Source organism: Meriones unguiculatus, chromosome 2, assembly GCF_030254825.1.
Source record: "Meriones unguiculatus strain TT.TT164.6M chromosome 2, Bangor_MerUng_6.1, whole genome shotgun sequence".
NCBI classification, from domain to species: domain Eukaryota; kingdom Metazoa; phylum Chordata; class Mammalia; order Rodentia; family Muridae; genus Meriones; species Meriones unguiculatus.
In genome coordinates this window covers 50,583,081-50,596,007 of record NC_083350.1, presented here as the reverse complement: position 1 = coordinate 50,596,007, position 12,927 = coordinate 50,583,081, and the positions used below count along the sequence as shown (strand labels likewise).

The 12,927-nt window shown below is 39.1% G+C and overlaps 1 protein-coding gene across 1 annotated transcript; it reads left to right on the top strand.

Moving 5' to 3' along the window:
• The first annotated feature begins 3,378 nt into the window (after positions 1-3,378).
• On the top strand, positions 3,379-11,540 carry LOC132652330 (protocadherin beta-8-like). The gene has a single exon (XM_060377383.1). The coding sequence runs from the start codon at positions 7,494-7,496 to the stop codon at positions 9,831-9,833; it is 2,340 nt and encodes a 779-aa protein (XP_060233366.1). The 5' UTR covers positions 3,379-7,493; the 3' UTR covers positions 9,834-11,540.
• Positions 11,541-12,927: the final 1,387 nt, after the last annotated feature.

Genomic DNA, 12,927 nt, shown 5'->3' with positions numbered 1-12,927 from the left:
CTCCTGGTCTATATAGTGAGTACTATATCACTAGGGCTATGTAGTGGGGCCCTGTCTCAAAAAAAGTCTCAATTACCTATCTTCTTTCTCCTTTTTCTTCTCATCTTTGTTTCATGAACACGTTTTGTATGATGCTTTGGTTTTTCTTTTGGAAGCATCTTAAGATTTTCTCTTTCTTTGAAATATCTTTCTGCTCACAAACTTACCCTGCATATTTCCTTATTCTTTACTGTTTCAGTAAGCAATTCTTAAGAATATTTTATATGGAAATTAAGTTTATATTTGAAAAGCAACGGCAGTTCTTTTTATTTGTGACTTGCTCCTCCATTTTCTTCATTATTTCTTCTTAGGAACTTTATTTTTTGGGATTCTCAGTCTAGTCTTCATACCCCCTGACTTTCCATTTTATTCCTTCTCATGATGCCAGCAGATTGTCTCTATATCATCTCAGCTTATCCCAAGTCCTTTAATTAACAAAATGTATAAGATTCTTACGAGTCTATAAGTTTTGTCTATAAGTTTTTATTGGAATCTTTTGTAAATTTAATTTTTATCTTTTTCACAGTTTGTTCATTATATATCTCGAATGAAGCTCCCACCCTCAACCACTCCCAGTCCCTCCCTCTTTCCTCTATCCCCTTCCCCTAGTTACTGAAAGGGGGAGTTCTCCTTTGCTATCTGCCCATAGCTGATCAAGTCTCATCAGAACTGCCTGGATCTTCTTCTTCTGTGGCCTGGGAAGGCCTCATTGACAGGGGAAAGTGATTAAAGAACAGGAAACCAAGTTCATGATAGAGACAGACCCTGCTCCCTTTACTCAGGAACCCACATGGATCCTGAGCTGCCAGTTGACTACATCTGAGCAGGGGGTCTAGGTCCTCTCCACGCATGGTCCTTGATTGTTACATCAATCTCTGCCGAAACCCCCGGGCTCAGAATTTTTAGCCTTGTTGTTCTCATTGTGGAGCTCCTGTCCCCTCCATGTTCTTCTACCCCCTCCCCTTCTTCCATAAGACTCCCTGCGCTCAGCCCAAAATTTGGCTGTGAGTCTCAGCAACTGTTGTGAGCCCCTGTTGGGTGAAGCCTTTCAGAAGACCCTCTACAGTAGGCTTCTATTCTGTTTCCTTTCTTCCACCGCTTCTGGTGTCTATTCTGTTTGCCATTCTGAATGAGATTTAAGCATCCTCCTTAGGGTCCTCCTATAAATGTCCTGAGTTCAATTCCCAGCAACCACATGGTGGCTCCTAACCATCTATAGTGAGATCTGGTGGACAGGTAGAATGCTGTATAAAACTTTTTAATGATAATTCATTTCTAGATTAATCATTTTTTTAGAATTAAAGATCTCATGTGACTTTTATATTTGCCTTGAGATTGAGTTCCATCTTTCAATTCTCCCTTGCTTTCTTTGAATATAAGGCACCGAAATTACCACATCTTTGTGATGGAGAAGTCATATATACACCTACATAGTGAACATGTACAAACTTTTATCAGGCAGCTAAACTACGCCACTGTATATTGCATCTACTTTCTGGTTATTACACATCTGATTGTGGGGTTACTATCACCAACCTTGGCTCTTCTCTCCTTTACTTTGCTTGTAAGTTTCAGTGTAAGGCGAGCAAATTCACAAGGACATCACTTCTTTCCAAAACATTTTTAAAAATATATAATGTCTGCTTTGATTACCTTTCTTTTCCCCCCTTTCTTCTTTGCTCTTACTATTTTTTTTTCCCGAAACAAGGTTTCCCTGTTTAGTCTTGACTGTCTTGGACTCACTTTGTAGACAAGGCTGCACTCAAACTCACAGAAACATGCCTGCCTCTGCCTCCTGGAGTGCTGGGATCACAGCAGTGTGCCACTACCTCCAGGTCTTGCTCTCACTCTTGTTCTTTCTTATTTACTCATTCCTCAATTTCTAGCCCACTTGTGCCAGCAATTTAGTCAAGAAACACATTACATAATTTTTTGTGTGCACGTTGAATGCATATGTAGACTATTTGGTAAAAATAAAATTTGAATAATTTTAATATATTCAAGTGATGAAATCATATGAACTAGTGGGCCTGGCTCTCTTTGATTAGGTTATCATGTTTGTTACGCACAATGCATTTATTTTTGTTTTCCCTAACCTTTAATAAACAAAACTGCCCAAAATATATAAGAACAATATTGTTGCATTTGATTATTTATATAAAATGCCATTTTAAATTCAAAACTGAAGAAACATAAAAATCTGATCAATCATATCTATTAGGTAAAGGCATTATAAAAGTCCATTCCACATGTTGAATTATCACTAATGCTCACAGGAGAACTAAAACAAACATATAAACTTGTAAAAGATTTTAATATATCAAAAATCATATGGACAACAGAAATTCTTCAAAGAGTATGACATCCAAACCTCAAAAGGACATTGTAAGAGAGAAATGACAAAACCAACTCTTTTATAGACATGCATGGACATGCTCTTTCCTTAAAAAAAAAAAAGGGTAATCAAATTCAGAGATGTGTAAAAAGAAAGTGAATGATGATATAATGAGTTAATGTGTCTAATGCAAAGCAGTTCAATATTTAAAATTTTATCATTGTAATTCACCATAGTAACAGGTAAAGGAGAAAAACAATGCAATTAATCTCAATGGGTACAGAAATTTTACCCAGAAAAGTACAGCATATGTATTAGTGTGAAAATGTTAGCAAATAAATATAGAAGGAAAATTTTGAATATTCAAAAGTATACAGTAGCTAGACATGGTGGCACATCTTTAATCCCAGCACTCAGGAGACAGGGCAGGTGGATCTATGAATTTAAGACCCTTTTCCATAGGAGGTTCCAGAAGAGCCCAGTCAACACACATACATACTAGACAAATACATGTATAGTAAATATCAATAAAGGCCAATTATTGAAAACTTCCTGCTAGAAATCAACAATGAGACAAGGACACCCACCACGGGATTTTACTATGAGTTACAAACAGAGGAATAAGGCAAAGAAAAAGTAAAAGCTACCACAGAAGAAATAACGCTATATATTTTTAATTAAATTTTAATTTTTTACATTAATTACATTTTATTCACTTTGTATACCAGCTGTAGCCCCCTCCCTCATAACTCTCAATCCCACCCTCCCTCCCTCATTTGATGGGCTGAAACTACACTTTGCACATCTGTATACAAAGAGAAAATAATAAATCAATCTTAATCCAAAATAAACCTTAGTATTCTGCAATGATACTGTGATCTAGTGAAGAAAGAATTGATGATGCAGATATTATTAAAATTAAATTTTCTGCCCTTCAAAAGATTTTATAAAGAAAACTGAAAAATGTCATAGACCAGAGGAAAATGCTGGCATCAGATATATTAGATAAAAGATTTGTCTCAAAAAATACATAAAGATTTTCAAGATTCAATGTTAAGAAGGCCATATCGCCTAAGAAACAGTGTGCCAGCAGTGCATGGTGACACATGTCTTTAATCCTAGCACTCTGGGAGGAAGAGGCAGGTGTATTGGTGTGAGTTCAAGGTCAGCATGATCTACAAAGTGAGTCCAGGATAGTCTCGGCTACACAGAGAAACCCTGTCTTGAAAAAACTAAAACAAAAAATTTGCCAAAGATCCTAACAAGTACCAAACAAGACTTGGAGATAGTGTGATAGTTATTCTTATTGTCAACTTGGCTACATCTGGAATTAATCAAAATCCCCAAAAGGGGCACACCTGTGAGGGATTTATTTTATTTGAATCCAGATTTTTTAACTGGGATGGTACCCCTTTAATCCAGATCTTTTGAGGTGGGAAGACCCACCTCTAACTGCACCACACTGTCTTCTGGAAGCCTTTATAATACAGGCTCTCAACCTGTGGGTCACTTCTGCTTTGGGAGTCGAACAATCCTTTCACAGGTTTCAAATATTTACACTATGATCATAACAGTAGCAAAATTACAGTCATGAAGTAGCAACAAAAATAATATTACAGCTGGAGGCACAACAAGAGGACCTTTTATATGTATAACGGGTCACAGTGTTAGGAAGATTGAGAACCTCTGCTTTATGAACATGGAAGAAGGAAACTCTTCCCTCTTTGTCTATTTGCTCCTGTCTTTCTAGCAAGTCATGGACTGAACAAACTACTGGATTCTTGGAGCTTCCATTCATAGGCAGCCATTGTTGGATGAGCTGGACCATAGCCTGCAAGTCATTCTTCTACATCCCATATATGTACATATTTGTATATATGTATATATATATATATGCATGTATATATGTATGCATATATGTATGTATATATATATATTCATTTTATATGTTCTGTTAAAGAACTCTGTTAGAGAACCCTGACTAATATAGATGGCAAAAACATACATGGTAGGAGGCTCCACATCAGCTAATTTAATAACAAAACACAACCACAAAATCATAAGGAGGAACGGACAAATGCCAGGACACTGATACCACCAGCTGCTGAGGAAGACCTGGAGCACCAAGAACCTTCATTCACGGATCATGGGAATGAAAATGGCATGGCCATTGTAGAAGATAGTCTGGCAACAAAACCAAACACACTCTTCTCTGTCACTCATCAGTCAGTTTTCTTAGTATTTATTTAAGTTAGCTGAAAACTTGAGTCCACCTGAAAACTGGGACAGTGGTTTTATTGCAACCTTTTACATCACTTGTCGAAACGTGGCAGTATCCACGATCCTTCATGAAGTGAAACTGAGAAAGCCTGATGCAATTATAAAGTGGACTATTAGTCACTTCCAAAGATGAAATTAATCAGCCCATGAAACAGCACCGAGAAAACTTAAACACATACTCATCACAGAAGCCAAGCTGAAAAACTCTTACTATATAACATTTGGAAAAGGCCAAAGCATGCAGACAGTAATAAAGATTAATGATTTCCAGGGATTCAGCAAAGGGACATAACTAAATAGATTTAGAAACTTTTGGGTCAGGGCAACTACTTTCTGGTACTCTCAAATGGATGAATGTCATGATAAATTGGGTCTAAATATCTATAGTAGAGAGTATGTAGAAAAATCCCAATTAAAGTGATGGACCTAAAGAAAATGTGTCATTACTGAAGCTCAGTTAGTTATAACAAATGTAGCCAGCCTGTAATCCCAGTGCTCAGAGAGACAGAGACAGACCGATCTCTGTGAGTTCATGGCCAGCCGGGCCTACAAAACAAGTCCAGGACACCAAGGCTACACAGAGAAACACTGTCTCAGGAAAAACAAATAAATAAACAAACAACAGAAAAGAAATGCACCATTCTGGAGGAAATGACAATGAGGAAAGTTGCGCATAGCTGCAAAGGTTCTCTGTGTCTTTAATAATTTTTTTTGTTTGGATTTAAAATTCCTTGAAATTCATCTTTTCAGAAGAAAACTTAACCTGAAGATAGGAAAAGCTATTACAGAGTTATAAGAGGTAAGAGAGCATAGAATATTTGATATTCAAAAAAAATTGGAATCTTTGAGTTCATTCACGATCATCTGACTTATGTCAATTGTGACAACTCATAAACAATTGAGAATGAATCATCTTTTCAGGTCAGAATGCAAAAGCATTTGGGAAAATATGCCCAAATTTTATGCACGTGAAAGGTTTTATGTTGATTGTATATTTAAATGTGAAAAATAAAACAATCATTTGAAATATATGACCTTGGGAATGGAAAGATTTAAACAGGAAAAAAGAGCTATCCAGAAATAGAAAATATTCACAGATCAGGCTAAGTTAAAATTAATTACTTTTGTTTCACAAAGCCTCCAAAATAAGGCACAGCATGGAAAATTATTTGCAACATGCTTATGCAAATGGTAGTTATACTGAGAATATGGTTCTTCAGCAGAACAGCAAGCCACCAGGTATGTTTCAGATAGACAAGTCTATAAATAACTGAACATCTGAATGGTCAACTTATGAAAGTTTGCAAAATTTCCTTAACCACCAGGGGAATGCTAATAAATGTACACTACGATATCCATACTTATTACAGTGGTTAAAACTGGAACGACAGTATCAGATGTTGACAAGATTATGGATCAACTGGGGTTCTTATGCATTGCTGGGATAGCTTTTTCACATTGCTGAAAATGGAACTCAGCCCACTGAGCTCACTAGGCCAGCGTTCTGCAATTGATCTGTGCCTCTATCCGAAACATTTTTAAAAAATTGAGACAGTGACTCATTATACATTCTGCACTTGCCTCGAGCTCCTGATTCCCCCCTGTGTGTCTTCCCAGAGATGGGACTAGAGGGGTGAACCACCAGGGGTGGCTCAGTACATCATCTAATTCTGATATATATTTCACAGGGTTTGCCAACGCTAAATGTATTTTCACACTTTGACCTACAGCAAGCAACTCTGATACATGTAATATATACATATTTTATGCACAGGAAGTGTAAAAGGTTGTTCATAGGAGGGATATTAAAAATTCAACCTTGAGCCCTGCTCTGGTGGGGCATACTTTTAATCCCAGCATTCAGGAGGCAGAGGCAGGAAGAGCTTTGTGAGTTCCAGGTCAGCCTGATGTACACAGTGAGTTCCGGGACAGCCAAGGCTATGAGGAGAGATCCTGACTCAAAATACAAAGAAAGAAAACTCAAACCTGGAATCCCCCAATGTTTCTTTTCTGGAGTGTATGCATACAAATACTAACACAAGCACATGGAGCAATGATACAAACAATGGAGACAGCACACCATAGATGAGCTTACCAAAGGAAATGGTAATGAAGAAAAATACTCTGGCAGAGAAATACTCTACTGGTTCCACTTTTTAAGTTTCTCAGAAAGACAAAATGTCCTATGGTAATAAAAGTCAGTGCAGTGCCTAAGCAGAGAATAGTAACTAATGAATGACATGGAGAACATTTTTTTCAGTTATTTCTTTATCTAGATTTTGCTTGTTGGACTGTGTTAAATTGCTGATCCTTTATTACTCTGTACACTTAAGACTGGAGCCCTATTTCATATGTGTGTTACACTTCAATAAAAAGTAATTTGGGAATATTCAAATATTTTGTAGATATCCATAACATTGGATTTATGTATGCAACATGTCTTTCTTTAAGATCAATATGCCATTTTATTCATTTAAAAAGTTACCTTTCACTGACAATTAACTTTGCAAATGTGTTGGAACTTCCGGTTGCAAAGATCTTCAGGGCTGGAACTGAGAACAAAATGTACATTATGTGCAACACTAGAATAGTACACACGGTGGCGCTGCAGTCTAAGGATTTGTATAACAGGGGTCTCCCAGGATGCCCAGGACGCCATTCCTGGGAATCAAAAGGCTGGGTGTTCCCTGAAAGGAGGGGGCATTTACGTAAGATCTGGGGGAAAGGACTCCTGAAAACAATTCAGTAGGATTTAATTCGCGATTATTTCACCAAACCATCTGTGTGGATTAAAACCGACAAGAGTTAGAAGCAGCGTCCTCTGGATCCCATCTGAACAATGGAGGCAGCACCAGCAAAAACGCCAGAGACAAGGCAAGTCGTTTTTCTCACTATGTTGTTGCTATGGCGGGGATATGGTTCTGAGGCAATTCGATATTCCATGCCAGAAGAGACTGAGAGTGGCTACTTGGTGGCTAACCTGGCAAAAGATCTGGGGCTCAGGGCAGGGGAACTGGCCACTAGAGGGGCTCAAGTCCATCACAGAGGAAACAAAGAGCTCTTGCAGCTGGATGCAGAGACAGGAAATTTGTTCTTGAAGGAAAAACCAGACCGTGAGTTGCTGTGCGGGGTGACAGAACCCTGTGTGTTGCACTTCCAGATAATTCTGGAAAACCCTGTGCAGTTCCTTCAAATGGACCTGCAGCTCACAGATATAAACGACCATTCTCCAGAATTTCCTCACAAGGAAATGCTCCTAAAAATTCAAGAAATTGCCCATCCAGGCACTGTGTTTCCTCTGAAGGCAGCCAAGGACCCTGACATAGGGAGCAATGCTGTTCAGAACTACACAGTCAGCCCCAACCTCCATTTCCACGTTGTTACTCACAGTCGCCCAGATGGCAGCAAAAACCCAGAGCTGGTGCTGGACAGAGCCCTGGACAGGGAGGAGCAGCCTGAGCTCACTTTAACCCTCACTGCTCTGGATGGGGGGACCCCTCCCAGGTCTGGGACCACCACAGTGCGCATTGAGGTGGTGGACATCAATGATAATGCCCCCCAGTTTGTACAGTCGCTTTATGAGGTGCAGGTCCCTGAGAACAGCCCCCTCAATGCCTTGGTTGTCAGGGTCTCTGCCACAGACTTAGATGCTGGGATGAATGGGAAAGTAGCCTACTCTCTGTTTCAAGGTGGTGAAGTATCTCAACCATTTGTAATAGATGAAACCACAGGAGAAATCCATCTTAAAAGGGCATTGGATTTTGAGACAACTCCATATTACAACATGGAAATTGTGGCCACAGACTCTGGAGGCCTTTCAGGCAAATGCAGTGTAGCTATACAGGTGGTGGATGTGAATGACAATGCCCCTAAACTCACCATATCGTCGCTCACTAGCTCCATCCCAGAAAACACTCCTGATGCTGTAGTTGCTGTTTTCAGTGTTTCTGACCCAGATTCTGGGGATAATGGAAGGATGGTGTGTTCTATTCCAAACGAACTTCCGTTTCTTTTGAAGCCAACTTTTGAGGATTATTACACTTTAGTGACAGAAGGAGCACTAGACAGAGAGAGCAGAGCTGAGTACAACATCACCATCACCGTCTCCGACATGGGCTCACCCAGGCTCACAACCCAGCACACCATAACAGTGCAGGTGTCCGACATCAACGACAACGCCCCCGCCTTCACCCAAACCTCCTACACCCTGTCTGTCCGCGAGAACAACAGCCCCGCCCTGCACATAGGCACCATCAGAGCCACAGACTCAGACTCTGGCTCCAATGCCCACATCACCTACTCGCTGCTGCCGCCACAGGACCCGCAGCTGGCCCTTGCCTCACTTGTCTCCATCAGTGCAGATAATGGGCAGCTGTTCGTGCTTAGGGCGCTAGATTATGAGGTCCTGCAGGCCTTTGAGTTCCGCGTGGCTGCCTCAGACCAAGGCTCTCCAGCTCTCAGCAGCCAGGCGCTGGTGCGAGTCCTGGTGCTGGATGACAATGACAATGCGCCCTTCGTGCTCTACCCTCTGCAGAACGCCTCTGCGCCCTGCACTGAGCTGCTGCCCAGGGCGGCGGAGCCTGGCTACCTGGTCACCAAGGTGGTGGCTGTGGACCGCGACTCTGGCCAGAACGCCTGGCTGTCATTCCAGCTGCTCAAGGCCACGGAGCCAGGGCTGTTCAGCGTGTGGGCGCACAATGGCGAGGTGCGCACCACCAGGCTGCTGAGTGAGCGCGATGCCCCCAAGCACAGGCTGCTGCTGCTGGTCAGGGACAATGGCGATCCTCAGTGCTCTGCCAGTGTCACTCTGCATGTGCTGGTGGTGGATGGCTTCTCCCAGCCCTACCTGCCTCTGCCAGAGGTGGCGCTCGACCCCCCAAAGGAAGATGAGGTGCTCACACTCTATCTGGTTATTGCCTTGGCATCTGTGTCTACACTATTCCTCTTGTCTGTGCTGCTGTTCGTGGGGGTGAGACTGTGCAGGAGGGCCAGGGCGGCCTCTGTGGGTGGCTGCTCTGTGCCTGTAGGACACTTTTCTGACCACCTGGTGAACTTCAGCGGTGAGGGGACTCTGTCGCAGAGCTACCAGTATGAGGTGTGTCTGAATGGAGACTCTGGTACCTCCGATTTCAGATTTCTGAACCCAAGCATTCCCTGTCGTCTGCTTCAGGATCCCTAGCTAAATCTTAGTGTTGGGGACGCCTAGGTTCCAGTATGTGAATCAGAATTATTTTCTTGGTTTTTGAATTTTTCTTTTGCATTCATTCAACAATCTCTCCCTGAGACAATATATTCTTATGCTTATTTTATTCATAAATTCTCATGCTGTATTTATCTTTTTGGTTCTGTGTTTCCTGTTTTATCAATCCAAGCTTAATGCATCTCTTTCTTTCACTAATTTTGGAGGGGAATAAACAACTTTGCTGTATTTCTTTGGTCATTTCAAATAGTGTTTTTAGGACTCACGTCTTCCTCTGCATTTATAACCATGTTAGGAAATCTACCCACTTCAAATTGTATAATTTTGAGCTAAGCATGTGACTTACGAAGTAGTATTTGTTTTGTTTTTCACTTTCACTGCTCTTTATTAACTGTTCAAAGCAGCTTTCATTAAGACACTTTCAGAGCTGCACATACCATCCCTTGATAACATTCACCCACTTATCGCCTTCTATAATCCTGATGTTTTCTCCCCATCAGACTCTTGAATGCTGTATTTTGCCTGTATGTGTTTTTTGTATTTTAGTGTGACTATTTAGTGTGCCGTTTCATTTCGTGTCCTGAAAATGACAGTTTCATTCTTCTTGATATCTGAATAAAGCAACTCCATCACGCATGTATGTGTTTTTTCCACCTATGCTTCTGTTATACTAGTGAAGCAGCTTTGTCTATAGCTAATGAAGTGTGAGCATAAGATATATTCATCTGTCATATTTTTACATGTTCTGTATACAAATGGCAGTGGAGAGTTTTTCTTATTTTTACTGACTACCACGATTAGTATTTCAAGAATTTATTTGCTCATATACAAGCCAAAATTGCTACTGAAATGTACCAGAAACGACCTTTCTTGACCTAAGCCATTGTAAGTCACTGTGTGCTTTCATTTGATATAAGAAGACACCTAGTGAAGCATGTGTTCTGATGATAAGTTGATTTGTAAATCCTGGATATAAATGAGGGCACATTAAACTTTCAACAAAATATTCAGGTGAAAAACTTTTAAGTGTTTTAGTCTTTTTATTAATTCATACTTGCCACAAATAGGGTGACTTAGGGGAAATACTTTCATTGAGTCCCATCAGTGGGTTCCTTTTTCTCCTGTTTCTATTGCCATTATATACAATTATTTGGAGATGAACTGTCAATTCATAGTGTTATTCTACCTACAATATTGTAATTAAGTGGTATACAAATATAGGATATGTGAAGAAGAAACATCATTATCTAATCTAAGAAACATTATCTAAATCTAAAAATGACATTTTGAAACAACTAAACCCCCAAAATATGGCCGTTTTGAGTAATTTTTAAAAATTTACATGACAAAGCATTATTTCCTGGTTAAATTTATTTTAAAATGTGTTTTCACATTTCCAGAAATATTGATCTAGTATTTGATTGTTACTGCCTAAAAGAAAATAATTACTCTTATTGAAAAAGTTGAATATTTTGTAAAACTCTGAAAAGACATAAATTGAAGATTGGCATGTTCTCAAAAGTCAGTCAGTGTAGTTGTATAGTTATAACTGCAGGAGAACTACCTTGCATGCCAGAAGCTCCCCAGTACCAAAAACTTCATGTAAAACAAGCATTGCAAGCATGAATTGTGAATAATAAAAAAAAAAATCTTTCTGTTTGGTGCCAATAATAGTGTATGAAATTTTTAATCAGATTTTTCCACTTTTCATACTTATTTTCATTTTCATGAAAATCATGTAATTCATACTGGAGAATTATTTTTGAGAGGCACTATACCATATGATATCAGATGGAAGTTGGAAGGTCTATATACTGATGAGCCCATTTACAACTTGAAAACAAAACATAAGATATTATGTGTAGGTGTGTGTGTGAGTATGTGTGTGTGCATGTGTGTGTGTGTCCAAGAACTGGGGCCTAAGGTATACAAAGTATGCACACTATCACTAAGCAGAACCCCCAGCTCCTGACCTTATTGGTAAATTAATTTGTGGGTGGTCTATATTTATACATCATTGAGAAAGAGGGCAGAATACTTCCAAGCAAAAGAGATAACCTGGACTGAACTTGAAGACAAAGAACAATCAGTCTTTGGTTCAAAGTAGTTTTTGTTTTCTGCAGTTAGAAATCATTTATCCATTTATTCGAATTGCTTTTATTTATTTGAAAAGCTGTACCACTATGCCTTGTTCCCAGGACCTCTTTACATGGAGATTTTACTAAGTTCAGGACTCAGGGAAGGTGCTAGGTGTATTGCAGTAACTATTGGTGCACTTTGGGCCATTTACAAGCTGAAAGTCTGACGTCAGTAAAAGAGACGACTTTGTCTATCAATTCTCTTGTGACAAGTTTACTTATGCCCAAACTGACATTACTGATATTTCAATTTTTGAGGGGGAAGTAAGATTAAACAAAATTTTGAATCCCCTTACTCCTAAATAACGTCACTAAACTCTAAATAATCTGAAAATGCTCTTTTGGTTTTATCCATAGCTGAGTTTGTAGCACCTATGGCAATGCTTCACTCAAAACAGATGTTCAACTGTGTACATTGAGTAATTAACTTGAAACATTTAGGAACTTAATGGACCTTCTGAGAACTTAGAGATTTATACCAAACTTATTTATACATTGAATTTCAAAAGAACTATACATACTCAGAAGAAGGAACAGAAATTAATTTTGTCAGGAAAACAACAATCTCTATGGAGCCATTTTTAAAAGTAGATCTCTGAGAACTCAGAGAAGAGTAAAAAACTACATTAATATTTAATTTGGTTCCAAATTTATCTCATTTGTGCCTTTGATTTTAGGGATGGGCTCAAAAAATAAAAGATTTTTCTGTTCATTCAGTTAATCTCCAGAAATCTATATTTAAATTCTTTGGTCTCTAACTGGTGCTTCCTTTAACCTTTGCTTACTGTTTATAGCATCAAAATTAAATTAAAATTTTAAAATAGAGATTCAGTCAGTAATTCAAATAATAAATATCTAATGATATCAAATAATACAGTATCTACTTTCCTTAATTTTTCTATAATGACATCAATTCGGAAAATTAATTATTTTCT

Excerpts from the sequence above, each read along its gene's own strand:
- LOC132652330 (XM_060377383.1), top strand. The coding sequence starts at position 7,494 with ATGGAGGCAGCACCAGCAAAAACGCCAGAGACAAGGCAAGTCGTTTTT.